We start from the raw sequence: 24,495 nt of genomic DNA, 5'->3' as shown, positions 1-24,495 counted from the left end.
TAATAAAAGGTGCATTTTATTAGAATTTATAAGGTCTTATTAGGTTATTAGGTATAACCTGGTACCATGCACAATGTATCATTGTTGCAAAAAATATTTATGTATTTAAGTATACATGCACAAAAAATTAATATGAATATGGCTGAGAAAATTATAGGAAAAAATAAAAAGTAACTATTTTCAGAAACAGTAGAGGACACATCTGGTAGTTTCCCTGTTGCAATTTAATGACAAATATATACACGATTGTAAAATTACAACACATTTTCGCTGAAATGCACAGAGAGCATCTAAGAATAATAAGACTTTGCAAGTTTTACCTCTGAAATACAGTGATTAACACTAAAACTCTATTAAATTAAGTGGAGACAACAAAAGAAACACAGGAACTGTTGTTAGTAGGAGTAAGTAGACTTCTGATTGTGAAGCCAACACTGTTATAATGGTGTATGGCCTATATATGCCTGAAGTACATTTATATCCATATGCAGTACCACAATAGAATATCATTGACATAAAACATCCAGGACAGAAGCACAGATTACACTTTCCTTCTCCTCTTTTGGTTCTACAGTGAAGCAGCACACAGGTCTATAGTGTCCTGACTGACAGCATATTTAAAAAGAATAAATTGAGGTTCAGCCATAACAGGAGTGTTCTTTTTTTTTTTTTTTTTTTAATATATATATAAAAAACAAACAATCAAAGCTTTGGGAAACTGAATAAATATATGTGTCTGTTAGACTTGACATGCAGAGAAAATAGTCACATACAGATCATCAGTGAGGTGATTTAGGCTGTCGTCACACAGCTAAACTAAACAAAGTGTGAAATGTAACTGATTTCCAAAGACACAGCTATAAATCAAAACAAACATTAGAAATAATAACAGATTGAAAGAGAAAATTACAGCTGACATAAGTCTCATTTAAAGACTCAGACAAAAAGGTGATGGTGAGGTAGAGGGCAACAATGTTATAAGATTATTGTATAAGGCAAATTGGAACTAGCATTTCAGTGGTAGTGCTTAAACTTTTATTAGTATATCATCCTCTGTGACTTGCATCCTCTGTGATAAACAACTAATATACAACTGCAGGGATTTCAACAATATACAGTACCTTTGTAAGTGAAAACAGCAGTTAAATAAATACAGCGTAATAGTATGATTTTTAACAAGGAGTAAACAAGTAAAATAATAATTTCCCCCCATTTTCTTCTACTTTTCCTGATTCAGGTCACTAAATCCTATTTCTCAATTCCATATTTATATCTAGATTAATTTCTCAGTTACACTGGTTGTTCCACTGCTACAAAAGGGGGTTAATACTATCCATTTAGTAACAGTTACGTTGTGTTTCAAAAGCCACAACCTTTACCAAAGATGCTACATAATTGGCCCTAATGACAAAAAACTAGTATCTAATATACATAATTGAACTTCGTGTTACTTAAACCAGGAGATTCAGGTTCATACACCTGCTCTGGCCTTGATCTGCTATGTTCAGGGTCACTGGGAAAATACAGAACTGTCGACTCGGACTACTGACCAGACAATGGAACATAGATGACCGAATGTGTTTTCCATCACTGGTCTCAACACATCATCAAAGTCAAGTGGAGTGTTGATATGATGCAGAGTAAATTATTTTATTTGGAAGCTTTCTCATTTCCTTGTAACATAATGTGTATTTACATTCTATGTACTATATATCTGATGCTGTTGTCTGTGTGGACTTACAGTGACTTAAGAGTTTCCATGACAGCAGACCAACAGGTCTAAAGTGACAATTAGTGCACTCACAATAAATTAAAATCAATTACATAAAATCATATACATCATGTATGTAAGTGCTTAATACTATTTGAACAACTTAAAGTCAGAGAAGAGACTGTGTTAGTGGACATGCATTTTAACTGTCTGAGAAAAACACAGTATAGAGCTGCTTCTAATATTCTAATGCCTGAGACTATATTAATATACAGTAGTGGTATGCCTTAAATAATCCAAAGTCATAAACCTAAACTAATAATGGTTAACACTGGCTCAGCAGGATAAGACCAGGAGATATTAGCAGACAATGGAGATGGAGAATACTATTAAAAAACAGAAACCCAAGACAGAATTTAAATAGTAGGGCTCTAAAATGACATCTAAGTTTTGATTACCTGTGAATACAATCACCTGAAAGTTAATGACAAACAAAATGATTATCCCCAACACTAAATTCTGTCAAAAATACAATACCAGTGTTTTTTTTTTCTCCAATCTACTCACTCCAAGCCATCAACCCGACAATCTTGTGTTAGTAGTATTAGGAAATTAAACTTTTAAATGCAATGTTGGTATTCAATTTTCATGTTAAGATGCACTTAAGGTTTGGCAGCAAGGCAGCAGACACAGGCAGTTATGGACAAGAGATGACTATGTTCATTAGTGTTAAACACACACAAAACGTGATGTAGAGGGTAGAAGGTAAGACCGGACATTAAGACTGGTGACATTCAAGAACAGGACACACACTGGCTACAGTTGTGTTGATTTGTTGCTTGTTCAAACACAATATTAAAAATGTGATCCTGACAGTTTGCTCAATCCCTGGACATTTACACTGAATGTAAAGCAGTATCAGATGATATTGATGTGAAATGTAGGGTTAATTGTTTCTGAAAGAGCAACAGGAACTGTAGCCAGAGAAACATAATATACAGGCCCAGAAAGAGCTGAGTCTCTGACAAAATACACAACAAAAACACAGTAAGATGCTGACAGAGCTACGCAGTTTAGAGAAGGTGTAAGACAGAGATGGCAGTAGAGGAAATGTGTTAACAGACTAATGCGGAAGGTCCGGGCAGCAGCTGATAAATGGGACCACAGACCGGTTTAAGTGGATTCTTTTTAACCTGTACGACTGGTCACGCTGGAAAATGGAGAGATGAGAGTCAGATCAGAGAACAGTGTGGTTCAGGTATCACCCTCTTAGGTTTAGGCTGGAAGAAACTGTAGTCATTTACAGAAAAATGTGAGTGTGATACCTGGAGATGTTGACGCGGTCAGTTTCTCTACCGTCTCCTCCGGTAGGCGGGTCATAATGTCCAGGGATCCTCTCTGACAGTTTTGGCTGCACCCACCTCTCCACCTCCACTGGACACCATGGTCACCTTGTTGGCTTCACACAGAGGTTTGCTGATCTCTTCTGCCATCTAGTGGAAGAAAGACTTATTTAAAGTGTAGCTGGTGCTGAAATACCCTGCCAAAAGTACTGAGCAGCAGGACAGGTTATCAGACTTCCCTTCTCTACTAGTGCATTAGTGCTTTTAACAAACCCTGTTGCTACACGAAACAACTTCCAAGCTGCATCTACACCCTAAAAACGGCAAGGAACAACAAAGACAATTGCATTCTTCTTCTGGAGGATTTACTATTTTAATACCATGACCTATTTCTCAAATTTCTTAAACAGCATTAGCCTGTACATTTCACGAACTATATCTGCAATTATTATTTTATGTTGTTGTGTAGGCTTATCTAAATCCTGTAAACACTACACTAAATATGCAAGCTCAGGTTATAGCTCCACATGGCTCCACAGTAGAGCCACATTACCCAGTGCATTACCACTCAAGAACAATCTCCAAGCTGCAGCAAGACCCTGAAAATGCCAAGTAATGACAAAGACATGTGCCATTTTCTTTTGTCGGGATTTAGTCATTTCAATAACATGAGAATTTCCTCATGCGGTAATGTTCCACTAAAGTAACTTCTGCATTTTCACCCCTAGCCTGCTTGTAAAATCTTGTAACCGCTGCTTCTATATGTCAATCTGTGAAATGTCTTGCTTCTCACCAGAGGCAGCTTCTCCAGCAACATGTCCACCATGGCTCCATCCTTATATTGCTGGAAGGCCTCTGCTTTCTTTGCCATTTGTTCTGCCTCAGCGCGACCCCTGGCCTCCACTGCAAACGCCTCAGCCTCACCTTTCCATCTGGTGGAAAGAACGGGACAAGTTCACCTCATCATAAAAATAGGGCAACTCCTACTCTAGATGTTTAGTAAATTCATCTTAAACAGGGGCACTTGTGGGCGGCAGGTGCTGTGTGATTTGGGTTTTTCAGCTGGCACCACCTTGATGGACTCAGCTTCAGCCTCTGCTTCCATGATCAGTTTAAGGCTGGTGAGACAGAAACAGAACAACATATAGTTCAGCAAGTCTTGCAGACAATACGAATGATATTCTCATCAGATATCTAAGTTGGATACGTCTGAACCTGTATACATCTACCTGCTGTCAAACTGGTTTCAGGTAGTAATGTAGCTATTTCTAGTTGGATTTTGTGACACCATTTTACATCTCAAAGAAGAAGAATCATATTCAATAATTTCCTATAATGACAAAATTGACATGTTGCACAAAAAGTTAATAAATACTATCTGTATGTATGTAACACAACAAGTAGAAATATGGATAAAGTAAATAGGGGTGATAGAAGCTGGCAAGATGAGTTTTGTTATGATAAAGACAAGTAATCATCACCAAAAAAGTGCCTCAGAGTAACATCCACCAGCAGGACAGAATATTCACTATCTCACACTTATGTTACAACCACGTTTTTTGGGGTTTTTTTTAGAACACCTCTAAGGAAAAAAAAAGGGTCTTGTAAATTCACCGTTGAGCCTCTGCCAGTTTCTCCAGGCGGTATCTTTCAGCCTCTGCCGGTTTCTTCACCTTGGCCTCCAGCTCCTTCTCCCTGCGGGTGATCTCCTTCTCCTGAAGTGTGATCTGCTGAGTCGCTCCCACCACCTGGACCTGCATCTTCTTCCTCCTCGATGCGTTGTTTCGTCTTTGCTACCTGGCAAGTGAAAAAAATGCGAACGTGTTGAGACACTGCTGAACTGCTCCACCCCCCATACATGGACCACTTTGCACATTAAGAACATGCCTTGAAGCTGACACATTAAACAGTCACTTGTCACTTTATTTCCACCAGTAAACTGTTGTCACTGCTCCTGTTTCTGCTCTACATGCACTACTGAACCACCACCTAAAGCCACTCATGCTGTGCAATATGCAATACTGTACATACTTAGAGTTTACTTATATTCTATTTTAAAGGACTTTGTAGTGGTTTTTATTGTATTCTATTTTATTTTAGCTCTTGTCTATTTTTAAAATGTATTATTTAAATCTCATAAAATGCTGCATACACCGAGACCTGGGGAACTGTGCTTTGTTCTCATCATATCACATGGTTTGAATGAAAGTAAAGCTGAGTCTGAGTCTGACATGGCATATGATCAAGTCAGAGTTTGGCAGCTGCTGATAAAAGCTAGATGAGATCATAATAGGCAAATCCTAGCAAAGGGGCGAGCGATTTGGCTAAAATATGTGATCCTTCAAATTTTTGTACTGATGACAACAGAGACACTACAAATAACTGATGGGTTTCTCTGACATGAAGAGTTAAAGAATTGTTCTTAGCAGTGAACAATCACTCAATAATGAAAAGCAATGCAAACTCAAGTATTCTTTAAAAAGGAGGTCTGAAGGGCATCACAATTTGTACATTTACATTTGTGACACTTCATCAAGCATTAGTCCAACAATGTTCTGCCAAAAAGAAAAAGCAAAAAAAAAACCCAATATTTGTGTTTGGCATGTGATATAGTGAATGCAAATAAATCTATAGTTTCCAAGTTACTTTCAGAAGTAACTAGTCTTTGGATAAATAAAACTGAGTAATTTGGTCACCTCTCTTCTCTGTTGTCTGCCATGGTGTTGTCAAATGCCTCGTGTAGTGATAACTGCTGGGGTTTTACAAGCAGGTCTTTGTCCATGAAATTGCTGCATTTCTTTAGATGTACTTACAGTAAAAAAAGAAAGACTTATGAAAGCATTTGTCCAGTTTTGAAGTGTGCTATTCTTAGGGATGGCACTCTATCAGAGAGTGTATGTCATGCAGAGTTTAGACACAGAAGTAGGACACATGAAACAACTCAAATGACTGGATGCAGACATGTATAAGATCTATTCCCCTATAAAATCACCAGATCGACCCTCCCTTGCTCTGATTTTATTTTGCCATCACCTGCAGCTGGGTACGCCATCTCTGACTCTGCCTTCTTTGTGTTGACCTCGATGTCGTAGGCTGCCTTCTTCAGCTCATAGTCCCTCTGAGCCTGGCCATGTCGATCTCATTTTATATACTGAGCCGAGACTTTCTCCTGCAGTGCATGGGCCTCCGTAGAGAGGAAGGACAAAACCAGAAACAGAGGACAGAGTGGGAAAGCAGGGGTCAGTAGAATAGAAATTACAATACTTAAGAGTTTATACAAATGTCATCAGTGACACAGTAAAACAAAGTGAAAGATGCGTCCTTCAAAAAACAAGATGGATATGATTTTAGCATTTATTTTGCAAGAATAAAATAATCTCTACTGTGGAGACAAAGTTGTGTAGAGTATCTCACCCTGATCACAGCATCTCTCTTGTTCTGAGCTTCTCCAATGCGAGCATCTTTCTGAACCTGGGCTGGTCCGACCCTTACCCAGAGAATGCAGGTAATCCTGAACACCAGCAGGAGGAACGTTATTTCAGCTGAGATTCAAAATATTGGAAATGTTTTCCTGCTTAAGGTAGTTTTTGCTTTTAACTTACTTTGTGCAGTAATAACATTTCATATGTGCTTACCTGGTCATCATGAACGTCTTTGAGCGTGTAGCTGACCACACTGATGCCCATGTTGACCAGGTCAGAGGAAGCCACCTTGAAAACCTGTTCTGAGAACTTTTTACGGTCCTTGTAGATCTCCTGCAGACGGGAGGAGTAATCTAGAAGTTAAAGCTGTGCAGAACCAAAAGAAGCCTAAACCACACCATGACAGTAACAATAAAATAATTCTTGAACTTAATCTTTGTCTTTAATTTAACATGAACGGAACAAGGAAAAAGTAACAATGACTCAAATATATGTTTTGTTTAGTCACATTTTATGTATTTTGGGCTAAATGCTTGAATCGGTTTAAGAACAATCTACGTCATGAAGTAAATAAGACAGTGATGTAGTTCAGTAAAGTGACATGCTTTGAATAAAGTTTGAACTTGACAATCTAATGACAGAAAACCGTCCAGTCCTCACTTCAACCGTCAGGTGGGCGATGATGGCTCGCTGATGTCCCTCCAGTGTCTCCAAGGCGATCTGAGCGATCTCTGCCTCTGACTTTCCCATGAACATTTGGCAGGCAGCAGCCAGCATTTGTTTATTCTGACCCTGGATCTTCATCTGTGAAACAACAACACCAAACCTGTTCATTGGTAACAATAATGAGGGGCAGGGTTAAAACAATTACACAACAGTTCTTATTGCACTCGTACTATTTAAAATGAGTAATGAGGTTGATAAGCTGTGCCATCTTTTAATACCATTTCACTTTTTCCCCTATTTAAACTCTTATTTATTTATTGTATCATTTTTACTCAAATATATAAACATCTGAAGTTCTATGTCTGATAAAAAGCTATTTCATGGTCAACAAATACTGTATGACAGCAGATCTGTTAGTGTTCGATTGGAACACAGGGTATACATGAAGAGGGTTAGGCTTACTAACTGGCAGACAAAATGCAGGTAGTGTAACTTAACACCATAAACTGCTTGCCTGCCTCTGAATCTGCTGAAAGCACAAGGATACAAAGTTACATTCTGTGGAGGAGGCCAACAGAAAGCCATTTCCAAAAAACACAGTGTGTCCTAATGAACAAACCACAATCGATCTACTCTATCTATCTATCTATCTATCTATCTATCTATCTATCTATCTATCTATCATCTATCTATCTATCTATCTATCTATCTATCTATCTATCTATCTATCTACAGTTGCGGAAAAAATATTAGACACCCCTTGTTTTCTTCAATTTCTTGTTTATTTTTAATGCCTGGTACAACTAAAGGTACATTTGTTTGGACAAATTATAATGATAACAACTAAAATAGCTCATAACAGTTTAATTTCAGAGCTGATATCTATCCATTTCCCATGGTTTTCTTGATAATAACCAAAATCATTTATGTTCTTACATCAATATCTATGGCATTGTACGACAAAAACAGTGCTTTCATGCATTCCAGGTCTTTCTTTTTTGTCTGTTTTAGTCACCATGATACACCACGGAGGTAGTACTTGATTGCATAACCATTGTTGTTTTGATGGGTCTAATAAGTTTTTTCCATGACTGTATGTAGCTGCACTCCCTCTCTGCAAACTCTGCTTTTTCTTTGTGCACTGACCTGCGCGGCCTCAGTGACAGAAATTGGCACACCATGACGGGTGTAGACTTTATCGCTCTTCACATTCAGAGTCAGCGTGTTCAGAGAAAATCCTGAAGACAGGCATGGTAGATGTACAAAGAACAAACAGTTATTGATTGATTATGCCGGTGCTCTAATGGTATGGATTAAAGGGCAGGAACTCTGCACTGTAGTTCTATTAAGCTGCGCACACTGAATGCAGAACTGTACAGGTGTATAATAAGAACAGCTACAAAACCAGACAAATAAGTGGAAAAAGTACACAGCACTTACTAAAACCCCCACAACACTTACACCCTCCTGTTTCACTGATATCCTGCTCTGGTCAGGCTTTATTTAGAATATTAATGTAAGACAATTGTAAACTAGATTAAACTAGATTCAACTAAATTACTGTCCTTTTTGGGAAGTTCAGTCAAACCTAGAAAAACATTAATCCTGCCCAACTCTTAACTTCAAATCTGATCTCACTTTGTCTGCCGAATTGGGTGAATAGTCTTCGAGAAATCAATTGTACAAATTTTCTGAGTTAAAATTTTCAAACATTGGCCAAAAAAAAATCCACAATTAAACTTGGTACTGAACCGCTACCTATACTCAAGAAAATAAATGTTCAAATTTGAAAAGAATTGAACAAAGAGCCAAAAAATTGAGAGTGCCCTCTGTTGTATATAGGCTCCAGACTTCATGTATACGACATGAAGCCAAGTGACAAACTGGAGTTGATGATGAAGGAAGAAGCAGGAGGGGAGAAGTAGCCTGATCCCAAAAGACAAATCCAATTAGGATCCGGACTGGTTTATTTCACTGCATGCTAACTGTACATGTAATAAAACTGTCTAGGAAATGTTGAATTCACATGTTATACACAGAATTAACCTTAATAACTGATAGACAAAAGCAAGTAACAATACATGCTTCTGTTTTTGGTTACCTCTGTATCTGCTGAACACACGGGAAGACGAACACTCTTCCTCCAGCTATCATCAGTGGAGGAGATCGACAGAACCCTGAAAATGAAGGGATGACAAGCAGAAATACTGAAATATGCACAGCTTTAAACAGGACTAAATATGAGTCACATGAGGAAAAAAAAACAGTATACCAAATGTTTCATCTCATATTAGACCAAAGACTACTTCAATTTTCTCAACTTTTAAAGTATGTTACATGTAAACAAAACTGGACAGCTAACACTTGCAGTAACTTCTGTCTAGAGGGTCTTGTCTTGTTGTTTTGAAACATATTGTCAAATTACCACTTTAATTTTGCATTTGCAACGAAGTATATGCTGTCCATTGATAAAAATGATTTTTGTAGCATCCATGTCATCATTTACCTGACACCACCATAGCCTCATTGGGACCACAAGTGTAGAACATCTTTGCTTTTCTTCTTCACACTAAAAAACAAAAAGCAAATAATAAATGAAAAATAAGTAAATGAATAAAAATAACAGGAGTCACCCTGAATGGCCCACCCTTCAGTCCCCCTAATTCATTTAATGATATTGTTTGTTTTGCCAAGTCCAAGTATCACCACTGTGATAAATGCATGACTTCACCTTTTATCAATAAGACCCTTAGATTATCTGAAACATCACTGCTGTGAGGTCTAGATTTCTCCAGAATAATTAAAAGAGGGAGGGGCTGGGACACAGCAGACCTGCAGGACTCAAATCTAATTTACACAAATACTGCGCAGCAAAATCCAACAGAAAAACCTTAAACATAGCAGAAAAACTCTCCTGTATAGAATCCTGTTAACGCTGAAACTCTGGAAAAGCAGAAAGGATGCTCTTGCTGCTAACGGCTAACCGCTATCTTTCAATTTAATCAACTACAGATTATATAGACCCGCTTATGTTTACTATCGAGAAGGGACGTAAATATAGGGATTAAATGGTCGCACACTTACCTTTAATTGTATATATTCTGTGGCTTACAAAGAAAATGGTCTAAATGTTCGAAAAAAATGTGTATTGGCTGGAAATTAATGATTTTTTTTATTTCAGGTTATTGCCGTCGGATATGCACCAGCTGACGCGTCCACTAACATACAACACGGGGTTCTGCTCAGCACTCCGACTGCGCATGCCCGTCAGTCAGACTGTGTGCGTCCGCCATCTGGTGGCGTGGTGGGGAACTGCAGGGGCACAGGTTTCTCCTGTCATAGAAGCTGTAAGTGGGGAAACAAACTACCAACCTGGTAATAAAATTATAGAAATGTTAAAACATTCTCCCTGTGTGTAAGTGTATGTCAAAAGTTACTGTATACAATAAATGGTCTTTTGTATATAAGCAACTCTTACACTTACTTACAACACTTACTGTTTAATTTATGTAATGATGTAATAATTTTACTAATCAGTGGTGAAACAGAATCCAAGAAACAATATTCACATATTTACTTAGAGATGACAAAATAATTATGTAGATGCTAGTTTGTACCTGCAGATAGTTTCAAGACCTTTTCAAAATGAGGTGCTGATTTTAAGCACTTTTTTTTTTTTCTTAAATCCTGTAGGACTCTTTAATAGTGGGCTACCTTGTAGGTAACTCTCAAATATTCTATTCTATTCTATTCTATTCTATTCTATTCTATTCTATTCTATACAAATAAAATTGAATTGATTTGAATTATTCTATTCTATTCTTCTATTCTATTCTATTCTATTCTATCTATTCATTCTATTCTATTCTATTCTATTCCTGGAACATGTAATGATGGTAGACTTTACTGTGTGTTGTAGTTAAAAACAGTCACATCTATTCATTGTCTCCATATGTATTTTTTTATTTCTTCATGCCTTTTTCTCTCCTTCCGTACTCCTTTATTCTTATTTTACAATCTTTAGCTTTCTCTTTCTCTAACTTTTACGTATTTAGTGTATTGTCTATATGAAATTGTTTATAAAATTAATATATGGCACTCGGTATCCCAGCAGGATCTTCAAGTGTACATAAATTCTCTATTTTTTTCCTATTCTATTTTATGTAAGTTATTGTTTGTGTTTATATCTAATTGTGGCCTATATGACCTTTTCTTTCTTTACAGTTATATATCTGTATATATCTATATATATATATATATATATATATATATATATTATATATATATATATATATATATAGATTTTATGATTTTTTTCTGTTCAATTCTATTCTGCTCTATTCTTTTCTATACTTTTAATACATCATGGTGGTAGACATCATTACATTCTGCCAATATATGTGGTTTTTATGACCTTTTTTACCTTCTTGTTTTTTTAAAAAACATGCTCCATATATTAATTTTATTAATTTAGTGTATTTCATATCACACTAAATTCTGCAATTTCCCAGTTTGGGATCAATAAAATATAACTATCTTTCTAATTCTTGTTGCCACTTTGACCAGGATAAATATTCTATTCTATTCTATTCTATTCTATTCTATTCTATCTATTCTTTCTATTCTATTCTTTCTATTCTATCTGGGTTAATGGGACTCCAACGGGGCACTGATGACAAACCCGGCACTCCCTCTCCTCTTCCGGTCCTTGCCGTTGCGTGAAGGAAACCCCTTTGGAAAAAAACGGGCCTTCAGCCAATCAGCGCCGGGACTAAAGCCTCAACAGCCAATCAGTGAACCGTTTTGGGTGACGGACAGGTCCTGATCCTTAAAGCCCGCCCTGTTGGAGTGGGTTCAGTGCTCCAGTGCTCAGTGTGCAGCCTGTCTGTGTCCAGTCAGTGGGTCAAGCTGCCTCATTATCTCCGCTCCTCCGAGTTTTAATCACTTCACATCTTATTCATCATGGGAAATTGTGCACATCCAGGGGGCAGTGCGGAAACCAGATTGGCGCAAAGGTAAGAAAAAGTAGACGCAATAATAATTTTTAAAAAGAAAAAAAAAAAAAAGAAACTTGTTTGATCGTTTTTTACTGATATGGTATTCTTTATATCAAACGTTTTTTTTCTAAGAGGCTTTAATTTTACTGTATGTTTTTACCCTTTAAGTAAACAAATTCCACTTTTTAAAAATGTTTTAAGTAAAATGTATCTTATTTACATATAAATGAAGGTTTAAACAATTGGAAATCATTCATTCCATTGTTTGGGCGGTCCATCCTGATGAATTGTTCTCAGTTTCTTCAGAAAAGTTCTTTAAGTAGTTCCTATTTATTAAGATTTAAGATATCAATATTATCTAGTGTTGAAAATGTTTTACTTTTTTCAGTTTTTTTTTTAGGATAAGCTGCCTAATCATTGTTGAAGCTGAACACCAAAATCAAGTCTCTGAACTCCTCTATAATGGACAAAAGTCTTACTTCATCCTTTGTTTAAGCTGTTACAAACTTTTTAGTTATGTGGTGATTCATTCATTGATTCATTCACTATGAAGAGGCTCATTTAAAGGTCTGATGGAACCACTTCCACTAATAATGTGTACCATTCTTTAGGAGGTAATCTTCACCTGAGATAATAACTTGTCATCTGCATGTTGCTGATGATACAGTAAAATTTCACACGTTTGTGACTGTTGACAAAACAGTGACTCAAGTCATTGATCCATGATTAATGAAGGTGGCCAGACTTGAGCAGACGCACAGGACCAGCTGCTGTCTTGGCCGCCTGGTGAGCTGAACTCTTTGTCACAGAGAAAAGGGCCAGAACAACCCGGGAGAGGAGGGTGAAAAGAAAGAAGAAATTCGCTGAGGCAGAGGAGAGGAACGCAGCAGGAGGGGCTGGAGGGGGAAAAGATAACAAGTGGCTCAGTGTCTGCTCTGAAAGCACAGATGAGGTCATTTAAATAGCTGCCCTTTTCAGTGTATTCATATGCGCAGGCCCCAGGCCCCCAAACCAATAGTGACCCTGAACACTGCACATGGACATATACTTCCAACGAAGATTATCTGGTGGTTGTTTACTGCTGTGCCGCTGTTCAACTGTTCAAAGCCACAATATGTTTCTGTGATCTTTATCTTCATTCTGAGTTTGTGTAGATGCAGGCTGAAGCCAGAAACATAAGATGCATAATTTTGCCATTTTGTTACTGAGTTTTTGAACATTCTGTCTTGGTAGATGTACAAAACTTATCTATTTAGAGCCTTTTAGTTCAGAGGCCACATTTAGTGTAATTTGATGTCAAGTGGGCCAAACCACTAAATTAATAACATGATAACCTCTAAATAACGAGAACTCAAAATTTTTAACTATGCTTTTAGTGCAAAAATTGTAAAATTACTTTGTAAAAATGTTTAAATTTACAAACTATCCTTTCACACATAATGGAATAACCGAAGCAATCTAAAATTTCTGAAGAAAAATAAGTGAATTTTAACCATTTTATATATTCTTCTGTGTCATTTTTGCACTTTTTAGATTCATCCTGTGGGCTAGATTGGACCCTTTGGTAGGCTGTTTGTGGCCTGCAGGCCTTGTTTTTGACATCCCTGATTTAGAGCAATTTCTGCTGACTAAACTTTCAATTGCATCATAAAAGAAATGTATATAATATAGGTGGAGTGATGAGGAGCAGCACTGAATCCTACTGTGGAAATAGTTTCAAGGTCATGGATTCATACACAGCTTCACATATTAATTGTATTAAACATATTATACGGTTATCACCAGACTTTTTCCTGTGGGTGGGAAGTAACAGGAGTAACATATGGGCTGACTCAGACCTAACCACTCAATGGCCTTGATCAGTGAAGACAAGTTTATTTACTGAGACTTAGTGAGGTCATCCCTGTTCACAATGGATTAACTCTGCATGAATTCACTTACTTACCCAATGTAGCTGCAACCTAAACCTGCAACGTCGTTGTTTAGCGTGTAAGAAATTCTACAAGGAGCATATGTAGCTATTGTTTCCATCATATTGAGGTACTTTTAAAGTGAAAGTTAATTTGGTAAAAGTCTTTAAATGTGAGTAATTACGTCTGTCATTTGTTCATTAGTGGCTACGTCTTGCTCGTCTGGTCTATTTATATGCTTTTAGGTCAACAGGTTTCCACACAAACAACTTCACAAACCCAAGTGACACGTTGCCATGGCGACCACAACGGGGTGAACTGACGGACAGCCAAAAACGGCGCAGTAGTTAGGATTAAAAATGAGATTTTCTTGCTTACCAATCTCTCTCTCACACACATGCAGGCACACTGTGTGGCACAGATTAGGGTCAATTGACTGAGCTGGTGTGACAGTCTGTGCTCCTTTCTTAACTCAGTTTGGCATTAATGTCTTCGTAGCAATCGGGCCGACTGAATCCTCTGAGAAAACTCTTCTTTACATGTCTCACAGTCTTCAAAAACAACTCATAAATGTTAAAGTTTGAAGTTTTATGGGTGCTGTTAAGACCAAAGTATGTGTTTTTGATTCCATGAACCCGCTGGAAAAATCCAGGTGGGATAAATGACAGCATTTCCTTCCTGGAAAACAACATAAAAAGGTTTATTTTTATCTCAAAACATACAGTTCTCTAACATTTTATGTCCTTTAATTAGAAACCAGATCACTGACATAAATAACTGTCTCTTAAACATCACAGAAGGCTCAGTCGACAGAGTCTTTGTTCCATTTGTTTAATGTTTTAACCCGTTATTAGCGCATTACTAGACTATAGTTTTTCTTGCCAGTTAACCCTCAAAGTCCCAAACAGAAACCACACCAAAAGCAGCACTTCTGAACCAATAATCCTATACATTTTTTTCTTAAATTTTCTGTTTTGACAGCCTTTGAATTTACACTTAACTTTTCTGAACATCTACATCAGGGGTGTCAAACTCATTTTAGTTCAGGGGCCACATTCAGCCCAGTATGATCTAAAGTGGGCCAGACCAGTAAAATAATACTGTGAAAAAAGTGAAATTACATTATGATAATGTTTACATCTACAACATTTCCTTAAAAATCTGAATAACATGAACAACCTGAAATGTCTTAAGAAAACAAGTGCAATTTTAACAATATTCTGCCCTCAGTTTATCATTTACACGTGCATTATAACTGCATTACAATTACAAATACACAAAACATTTAATCACAGGCAGAATATTGGTAAAACTGCATGTACTTCTCTTAGACGTTTCAGGTTGTTCAGGTTCTTCACATTTTTTGTAAAAGGACAGTTTGTTAGTATAAACATTTCTTGTAAGTTTACTTTTTTTACACTAACACAAGATAAAATCTGCAGTTTTTAATTATTTCTAGGTATTATGATAATATTTTACTTGGTGTGACCCAATTGAGATCTAATTGTTCTGTATGTGGAACCAGAATTAAAATGATTTTTACACCATTGATTGTTAATATTTTCAGCGTATTTCATCCTACAGGCTGAATTGGACCCTTTGGGGGGCCGGATTTGGCCCCCAGGCCTTGTGTTTGACACATGTGATCTACATGATCAATAAATGAAATGTACAAAAATACCTACTTTTCACTGAATTTTGCAAAATGCAGAGGTTAATATTAGTGAGATTAAATGGTGATAAATCCCTAAGAAAAAGTTAAATGTATATAAAAATGCATTTGGATGTCACCACAAAAATAGCTCTAGGTGAATAAGGGTTAAATGTTTTCATAGATGCTAATTTTTTAATGTTTTTGCTTCATGCTTCCGTTTCCTTGTGTTTTTCAGCTCATCACAGTCTTTCCTGCTTTTGTTATCTGGCCCTGATCTAAAACCTTTGAACTCCACCATAGTTTTTTCTTCTTTATTGCCACAAGAAATGGCAAAACACACCAGTAATTATGCTTTTTTTCTAGTTTGTCAGGCATTTCTCTGTGGATCATTTGTAAACTTATATCAACAAGAAACACGAAGGCACTTTTCCTGGATTTAGTTGTGAATTGGATCAAAGCTACAGTGGTCGTCTCTCATTTTGAACAGCCGTTTGGTGGAAAAATTGCCGGTTGCTGTTGCGCCTGTATGCTTTAATGCTTTTAACACACATATACTTGTAATCACATGATGTAGCAAGTGTATAATCTGCTCAGAAGAGTAGGGACACAGATTACAGATAGCCACAAGGTACCTGTTACTGCATAACGTCTTCTTCACTGAGGGAAGATTTAGGTGGTCCTATGACAGCAGGTAATCAGATGTTAGCGAGGGGGAACATGGAGAACTGAGGCATGATTGTACACAGGGTTCTTCTTTTAGCTTTGGAAAATAGGCCTGCAGTTAGAGCCTTGGTAAGTACACAGTCTGCTCTTTCTTTAGGTTTGATTCATGAACTCTGAACTGAATAACTTCACAGAATGGATGATCCAGGTTCAGGCAAATTGAGATATTCCTGTGAAGTGTGAGGCCTGTCTTTAAACATTACAAACTTCTTTCTGTAGTTCTGGGAGGTGATCAGTGACGAGCACGGCATCGACCCAACAGGAACATACCATGGAGACAGTGATCTGCAGCTGGACAGGATCAGTGTGTACTACAATGAGGCCACTGGTGAGTACAAGCTGCAGAACTATGAGGTCTGCGTTGGACAAATTAAATGAAAGGACCTCCTTTTGGAAAAACCTGCTCAGTGTAACTGTGAGAAAAAAAGCTAAAAGGCATCAGTGAAAACATTTAATCGATTATGTCTCAAAGTGCAACTAAGAGAAAAGCAATTAGAGATTTACAGACATTATGTCAACCGAACACTCTGTATTACTTTCACAAATTTTGTTCCCAAAGGAGCTGATATTAAATCCTCTGAAAGATGGGAAATGATTGTTTAATTGCAGTTGTTTGTGGATGGCTGATTTCAAGGTTTATTGTGTTTCACACCATCTAGTGGCAACATTAGGTATTACATGTATGGACCAGATATGAGTGAAGTCTGTGGTTAATTACATTTCATGAAGAGAGGTGATCGACACTCACATCCAATAAATGAAGGTGTGCAGGATCCCAAAAAAATTTTATGAAAAAAGTAAAGGAAGGCCCACACAACCTGTGAGCTCCCCAAAGAATTTATTAACCGACGTGACATTTTGGGCCGAGGCCCTTCATCAGACGAATTACTAGGGGTGTGTATTGGCAAGAATCTGGCAATACGATACAAATCACAATACTTGGATCATGATACGATTTATCACGATATAGCATGATGCTTGGCTAGACACTGACCAGCGTCAAATGAGCATTATTTCATGTCGTTTGTCATTAGGGGTGTGTATTGGCAAGAATCTGACAATACGATACAAATCACAATACTAGGATGACGATACGATATATCACGATACTGTTAAAGAGGCAATTTTTGTTGTTTCATTTTTTAAATGATTATTTCCTGGAAGAATTGAATTACACCAGGAATATGCACAAATACTAAACACATTTTTATTTGATCAGAACAGAATCTAATGCTATATCACAAAACGTTCCTGTGTTCAAAACTTAAATTATGTTTTACAGACATTACAGTTTAAGATCCTGTTCAATGTTCATACTAGTTCAGAACTAACATCATATTATTATTTTTGTGCAATCCCAACAAAGAAACTAACATTATTTAATAAAAGAGTGTTAAATAATAATAAAATATAAACAGAAAAGAAAAAACAAAAAATGAACCTCCACAAAATCTAGATTTGAATAAATACCTAAAAATAGAGATACAGTACTTTTTAATATCAATACAGTATTGTGAAATTAAATATTGCGATATATTGCAGAACCGATATTTTCTTACACCCCTACTAATTACATTTCATTATGTTAAATTAAAATGTGATGGAGTGAGTAATACTCTTTTAGCTTACTAAGATTATGGATTGATGTGTGTTTATGTGCAATAAAGTCTGTATTTTAGCTGAAGAACAACTTTGGTATTGTATATGTTATAGGTTTCCTGTAGCATTAGTCTGATGTGGTATATATGTGTGTTTGCAGGTGGGAAGTATGTGCCCAGAGCCATCCTAGTGGATCTGGAACCCGGCACTATGGACTCAGTCCGCTCTGGACCCTTTGGACAAATCTTCAGACCTGATAATTTTGTCTTTGGTAAGAACATATACAACACTCTCCCTTTCACTGAGACTGAAGAATGAACCGCTTCTGTCTCATAGTCTAACATATTTCTTCTATTAAATCCAAAGGTCAAAGTGGAGCAGGGAACAACTGGGCAAAAGGTCACTACACGGAGGGGGCGGAGCTGGTGGATTCCGTCCTGGACGTGGTTCGGAAAGAGGCAGAGAGCTGTGAGTGTCTCCAGGGCTTCCAGCTCACACACTCCCTGGGAGGAGGCACTGGGTCTGGTATGGGTACCCTGCTCATCAGCAAGATCCGAGAGGAGTATCCGGACCGCATCATGAACACCTTCAGTGTGGTGCCGTCTCCTAAGGTAGCTGTCAGAATACATACTGTAACTTTTATTGGAGGTTGACAAATTAATTGGTTTGCCTGATTAATAGTCGCTGATATGTTTTATGTCTGCAAAGTGTCCTATCTACCAGGAAATGGATGGTGTGATTTAATATGAGATAAATAATTGCATATTGGCTTTCACCTGCTCCAAACTATCATTATTATTTGGTCTTTAAAAATCAGTCGATCTCTACTTGTCTGATACCATTCATTCATGTGTCTGTTGCCAAATAAAAAAATGAATACTATGCTTTATTGCTGCTTCTTGCGAGATGATATACAGTAAACTAGTCTCTCTGTCATTGTAAATGGTTAGATGCTGCTGTTAACTGTTATTTACAGTTCTGTCACTTCCTGCAGTTAATATTGATTTTGATAGTAAAACATGTGCAACTTCACATTAAGTAATTTATCACTTGCTTTATTAGACTGAAATTATGTTCAGTGGTTAGTTCCATGTGAGTAAAGATCTATCAGAAATGGATGTAGTAATGAGACGGAAATACACTAAAACATCATGATCTTGCAGCGCTTCCAAGCAATCTAAAAACAAAGTAGAACGTCAGATGCAGTATGTGTCGATTCTGTTGAAACTGAGTCTTTCCTCTGCGTCCTCAGGTATCAGACACAGTGGTTGAGCCATACAACGCCACGCTATCAGTGCACCAGCTGGTAGAAAACACAGATGAAACCTACTGCATCGACAACGAAGCTCTTTACGACATTTGTTTCCGCACTCTCAAACTCACCACGCCCACCTACGGCGACCTCAACCACCTGGTTTCAGCCACCATGAGCGGTGTGACCACCTGCCTGCGTTTCCCCGGTCAGCTCAACGCTGATCTGAGGAAACTGGCCGTCAACATGGTGCCCTTCCCTCGTCTGCACTTCTTCATGCCTGGCTTCGCCCCCCTCACCAGCCGCGGGAGCCAACAGTACCGTGCCCTGACGGTACCTGAGCTCACGCAGCAGGTGTTTGACGCCAAGAACATGATGGCAGCCTGTGACCCACGCCACGGACGCTACCTGACGGTGGCAGCTGTGTTCCGCGGCCGCATGTCCATGAAGGAGGTAGATGAGCAGATGCTGAACGTCCAGAACAAGAACAGCAGCTACTTTGTGGAGTGGATCCCCAACAATGTCAAGACCGCCGTTTGCGACATCCCACCACGCGGTCTCAAGATGGCGGTCACCTTCATCGGCAACAGCACAGCCATCCAGGAGCTGTTCAAGCGCATCTCTGAGCAGTTTACCGCCATGTTCCGCCGTAAGGCCTTCCTCCACTGGTACACCGGCGAGGGCATGGATGAGATGGAGTTCACCGAGGCGGAGAGCAATATGAACGACCTGGTGTCCGAGTACCAGCAGTACCAGGACGCCACAGCTGAGGAGGAGGGAGAGTTTGAGGAGGAGGTGGAGGAGGATGCATAAAAAAGTAATAAACGACAAGCCTATGAAGTTAAAAAAAGAAAAACCTAAAAAAATAGAAAATATGAAACAAAAGAATGTAGCAGAAAAGATTTAGAGGGTTGAGAGAAAAATGTGGGGGATCTGAATTGGTTCGTGGATCAACTGAATGAAATGGAAAAATGAATGTGACAGAAAAAGATGAATAAGCGACGATGGGGGAAAAAAATGATGTGACCAAATTAATGTGCCATGGTTTACAGTTTAATGTGATGCCATGTGGGCTGGTTCAGCCGACTCCCAAATATTGGAAGCATTTCTTGCAGTTCACTCCTTAACCTCATTTCACCAGGAAGACGTGCTGCAAAATCACTAATGATATAAATATGAAACTTGCACTTGCTTTTACTCATATTCTCTGAAAATTTTGCCAAAATGTATTCATTTGATATTACACCTTCTATGAGAGACAGTATTTTTCTTTCAGTAAAAGTGAACGCTTCCCTACACGTTTTCTTAGCTGGACCATTGGAGTGCAGTTAGTTTGTGTCAATCCAAGTTTGAAGCATTTACACAGGTGAAGAATCTCAAGAATAAGCATCCGTATATTTGTTTCTGAAAGTTAGGTTTTTAAAATGGGGAAAAATCAGATAATGCCGTTATCAGTGTTCTTTTATTCTATCAGTGTTTATTTTATCAGGTCATAAAGAGTCACTATCAGTAAAACAATGTGAATTTAGAAAGTAGGCAAGACAGTGCTAATTTTGTCCTCACTGAGGCTGCCTCAGTGAATGTAACATGTTCAAGATTGGCTTGATTTTTCCATGTACGTTTTAACATTGTGGGTGACACTCAAGAAACACTCTGTAAATTCAGTCCTGTCAGATGAGTAATTTAAATCCAAAGGTCAGGGGTTTTTACTTGTCACAATCTAGGTAAAAGAAAGCGTTTCTTTGAGCTGAAAGGACCCATCACTTCACTAAACAAAAATGATCATTTTTTCTGAATGTGCAACTTTAATGTTATTCTCAAAGCACAAGACTAAAAATAAATGTCTTAGATTTAATAAAGAACAGCTTAAGACAGCCTCTTTGCAAAGTGTGCAGCTATCAATAAATGCCAATTCTGCAAGTTTGTCAGTCAAAAACAGGTCTGCTTCATAGAACTCCTGACGAATGGATTTTCAGTTTTAATGTAACTGTAGCAGTTGTGAGATTTTTCTCAGGCGCCAGCCAACGTCGTGAGAAGGGTCAGATGTCTAAAGCCAGGTCAGGTCATGCAAAGAATTAGTCTTAGCTGAATCAGTTTTCCAGTGCTTACTATTCATGCATCCACTCGCTTAGACTCTAAACATTTGAACTTTGTCGTGGAACCATGTATCTGCAAAATATTCTATTTTAAGACCGCTGCAAATCAAACATTACCTAATGTGAAGCCTCAATTTAATACCGCTTTCTAACCTCAGACTGACAGGACAGGGCAGCAGATACATCTTAAAGCAGACCATAGAAAGAACAAGAACTGTTTTGTATTATTTTATGTCCATATCAGTATTTTCCTGCAACTACATCTCACTCTGGGGGCCCAAAACTCTCACTTCAAGTCACTCTTAAGTTTGAAAGGATGTTTCAACCTATATAATGTGCACAAATTACACTGTAATTGTTTACACCCTGAGCCACAACAGTATGCACTCAAATCATAGACATGTCACTGTATTCAATGTATAATCGACAGCCGTGTTGTCTGTGTTTATGTTAGTACCTTTTTTATTCCTGTTGAACAGTTGGACTTCGATCCCTGTGACTGTGCAAATGTTTGGGAGAAATAAAGGCATTTCTAGGAAAAAATAACCACCTTGTCTGTTGTTGGGGATATTGGATGTGTTCGTTAACTCCTCTTAAGTAGGTGTTTAGTTTTTGATAATGATAAATGAAGCTGAACTTAGGTATTCACTCAAGCACTGTAGTGTTTGTTACTTGTAGTTTGTGCTACCTCAAGCTCAAGAAGCAACTATTGAACTTTTTCCACACCATTATATTTATTACATGTACTCTGAGCTATTGCAGATCATTCATATATATTAAGGTAAATTAAAATTTGAATATGTGTAGTGTAAGGAGAAAAAAAGCACATTTTCTTAACATCTATTCATCCAACCTTCCAACACATAAGGAAAGACCCTGAAGTGCTGTGGAAATTAGTCTTTCCTTCTTTTGGATGTTCCAGTGAAATAGGTCTGGTGGGAATGTCCTTGGACGGCCTTGGTTTGGAGTAAACCTCTGCTGTTTACAACATTTGATTCCACCTCTGAGTCATTCACCACTGTCTGTTTCAGTAAGAAAAGAGAAGACAAGTTAGCCCACAGCTTTGGACTAGCTATCTTGTTTTATGTAAGTACCTTATGCCTGCTGTTAAAACTAGAGTAAACGTGTAATTTACAGTAACAGTGAAGGGAATTTCTGAGCATTGAGCTATGACTTTTAGCACTTTACACAAACAATGTCTCTCTCTCTTTTTATTACTGTTAGCATATTGTGGAAGTTACCTTGCTAATGAGCTAGTTAATGCTAAAATTTCAGAGAACACCACTGGCAGTTAAGTTAAATATTTATGATACCTTAGTTCCAAGGTAAGTCGATTTACTAAAAAAGACAACTCAACAGTAATGACAATATGCAATATAATTAAGCTGCATTTCTGACAAATAGGGGTGTTAGAAAATATCGGTTCTGCAATATATCGCGATGTTTCATTTCAGAATACTGTATCAATATTAAAAAGTACTGTATCGATATTTTTAGGTATTTATTCAAATGCAGATATGGTGGAGGTTCTTTTTTTTTTTTGTACTTCTTTATTGTTTATATCTTATATTATTTAACACTGTTGTATTAAATAATGGTTATTTGAAGCATCCTAAAAGCACTTTTTACTGTCTGAGTGGCAGGTGTTAGTTCCTTTGTTTGGACAAAAATAATGTTACGATGTTAGTTCTGAACTAACAGATTATGAACATTTGAACAGGATCTTAAACTGTAATGTCTGTAAGACATAATTTAAGTTTGAACACAGGAACATTTTGTGATATAGCATTAGATCCTGTTCTGATCAAATAAAAATGTATTTAGTATTTGTGCCTATTTATGGTGTAATTAAATTCTTCCTGGAAATAATCATTTTAAAAAATGAAACAAACAAAAATTGCCTCTTTAACAGTATCGTGATATATCGTATCGTCATCCTAGTATTGTGATTTGTATCGTATTGTCAGATTCTTGCCAATACACACCCCTAATGACAAACGACATGAAATAATGCTCATTTGACGCTGGTCAGTGTCTAGCCAAGCTAACACAACAAAGCAACACAAGCTAAAAGTTGGATGTAAGCGCCAAAATGTGTAAGTGCTGTGAAAGTAAACTTTGGGTCACAGTTGATCAAAACTTGACGCCAAATTGATTCTACAAAAACCACAAGCTTAGTTAGGCCACTTTATTTAGATTAGCTTTACCTACTTAGCTAGTTTCTTCAGAAATGTTAAGCCTAACGGTCACTTAAGGTTAAGCCAAAGATCCTCTATGTGAAAGATAGCTCACTTTGCGCTCAGCCAGTGGAATGAACGGTTTACTTCCTGTCTGTACTATCACTTTCTAATAACCACACACCTTGTCAGCCATTCCCATCTCGCAGACAGTGTCCACTTAGAGGACCTGCCAGTGTGCAGTTTCATACCACTGGCAGAGCACAGAGTGGATGCTCTTTAACATAGAGGATCTTCGGTCACACCAAACTGCAGAGTGACCGCCTGCTGCTTGTGGACCCGAGCCAGGATGACGATGTTTGCCGAAGTTTCCCGAACAGCTCCGATCTGAACTGGTCCACAAACCCGACATCAACCGAAACTCTCCTGCTACTCCCGATCTGGCCCCATTGAAGTCTGTTGTTGTCGGGTTGGGGGTGGTGAGGGGGTGGACGAGATAAATGAAATAAAGAAAAAAAAAAGGCGACTTACAGCAAACCATCACTCCTGAGCCCCTCCCAGCCCAGTGATTTTCGGATTCAAGGCTTGACGAAGGTAATTACAATCATCCAGTTATAATTATGTATTACAGCAATTGGTCTATATTTCAGGAATGCGCTCAATCAGGGAGAGAGTGGGTTAAATTCTGCAGTTTTCCGTTGCTGTTTTGACTGTTTGGTTGTGTTGAGCGGTTCCATACGAAAGGAAAAGATGCTCTAGGGCGTGTAACCAACAGCAACGCAGCGGAGGATGCCTCTCATCACTGGCATCTTCGCACAGAATAAAAGAAATCTGTTTTTTTTCCCACCGAATTGCAGAGGGTAACTTTTCTGTGAAAGATAAAAAATGTATGATGTTCAGATAAAAATCCTTATAGGTTATTACACAGACAGGATATTATGTGTG

At 37.8% G+C, this 24,495-nt stretch overlaps 3 protein-coding genes across 4 annotated transcripts in view; 2 read left to right on the top strand and 1 right to left on the bottom strand.

Moving 5' to 3' along the window:
• Nucleotides 1–206: 206 nt before the first annotated feature.
• Nucleotides 207–10,404, bottom strand: LOC115428177 (flotillin-1). Its single transcript, XM_075353498.1, is given in 15 exon segments — nucleotides 207–2,914; nucleotides 3,031–3,103; nucleotides 3,106–3,204; nucleotides 3,848–3,986; nucleotides 4,122–4,172; nucleotides 4,669–4,817; nucleotides 4,819–4,864; nucleotides 6,102–6,238; nucleotides 6,469–6,531; nucleotides 6,533–6,565; nucleotides 6,690–6,809; nucleotides 7,137–7,280; nucleotides 8,289–8,380; nucleotides 9,244–9,289; nucleotides 10,366–10,404. Coding segments are annotated over 15 exon segments (1,311 nt in total). The 3' UTR covers nucleotides 207–2,834.
• A 1,601-nt stretch (nucleotides 10,405–12,005) lies between these two features.
• On the top strand, nucleotides 12,006–21,919 carry LOC115428290 (tubulin beta chain). Its single transcript, XM_030147200.1, has 5 exons — nucleotides 12,006–12,157; nucleotides 16,646–16,754; nucleotides 18,186–18,296; nucleotides 18,392–18,636; nucleotides 19,278–21,919. The coding sequence occupies exons 3-5, from the start codon at nucleotides 18,236–18,238 to the stop codon at nucleotides 20,088–20,090; spliced, it is 1,119 nt and encodes a 372-aa protein (XP_030003060.1). The 5' UTR covers nucleotides 12,006–12,157; nucleotides 16,646–16,754; nucleotides 18,186–18,235; the 3' UTR covers nucleotides 20,091–21,919.
• Nucleotides 21,920–23,744: 1,825 nt separating this feature from the next.
• The window catches only part of LOC115428289 (uncharacterized), a 38,616-nt gene continuing 37,865 nt past the window's right edge, over nucleotides 23,745–24,495 (top strand). Inside the window, exon 1 of one of the 2 annotated variants that reach the window (XM_030147199.1) lies at nucleotides 23,745–24,144. The gene's annotated coding sequence lies outside the window, so the exon portion shown is untranslated. The remainder of the gene's footprint in view (nucleotides 24,145–24,495) is intronic. The other variant, XR_003936599.1, reaches the window with a different exon arrangement.

Source organism: Sphaeramia orbicularis, chromosome 11 (genome assembly GCF_902148855.1).
Source record: "Sphaeramia orbicularis chromosome 11, fSphaOr1.1, whole genome shotgun sequence".
Taxonomy (NCBI): domain Eukaryota; kingdom Metazoa; phylum Chordata; class Actinopteri; order Kurtiformes; family Apogonidae; genus Sphaeramia; species Sphaeramia orbicularis.
This window is presented reverse-complemented; position numbering and strand designations above follow the sequence as displayed.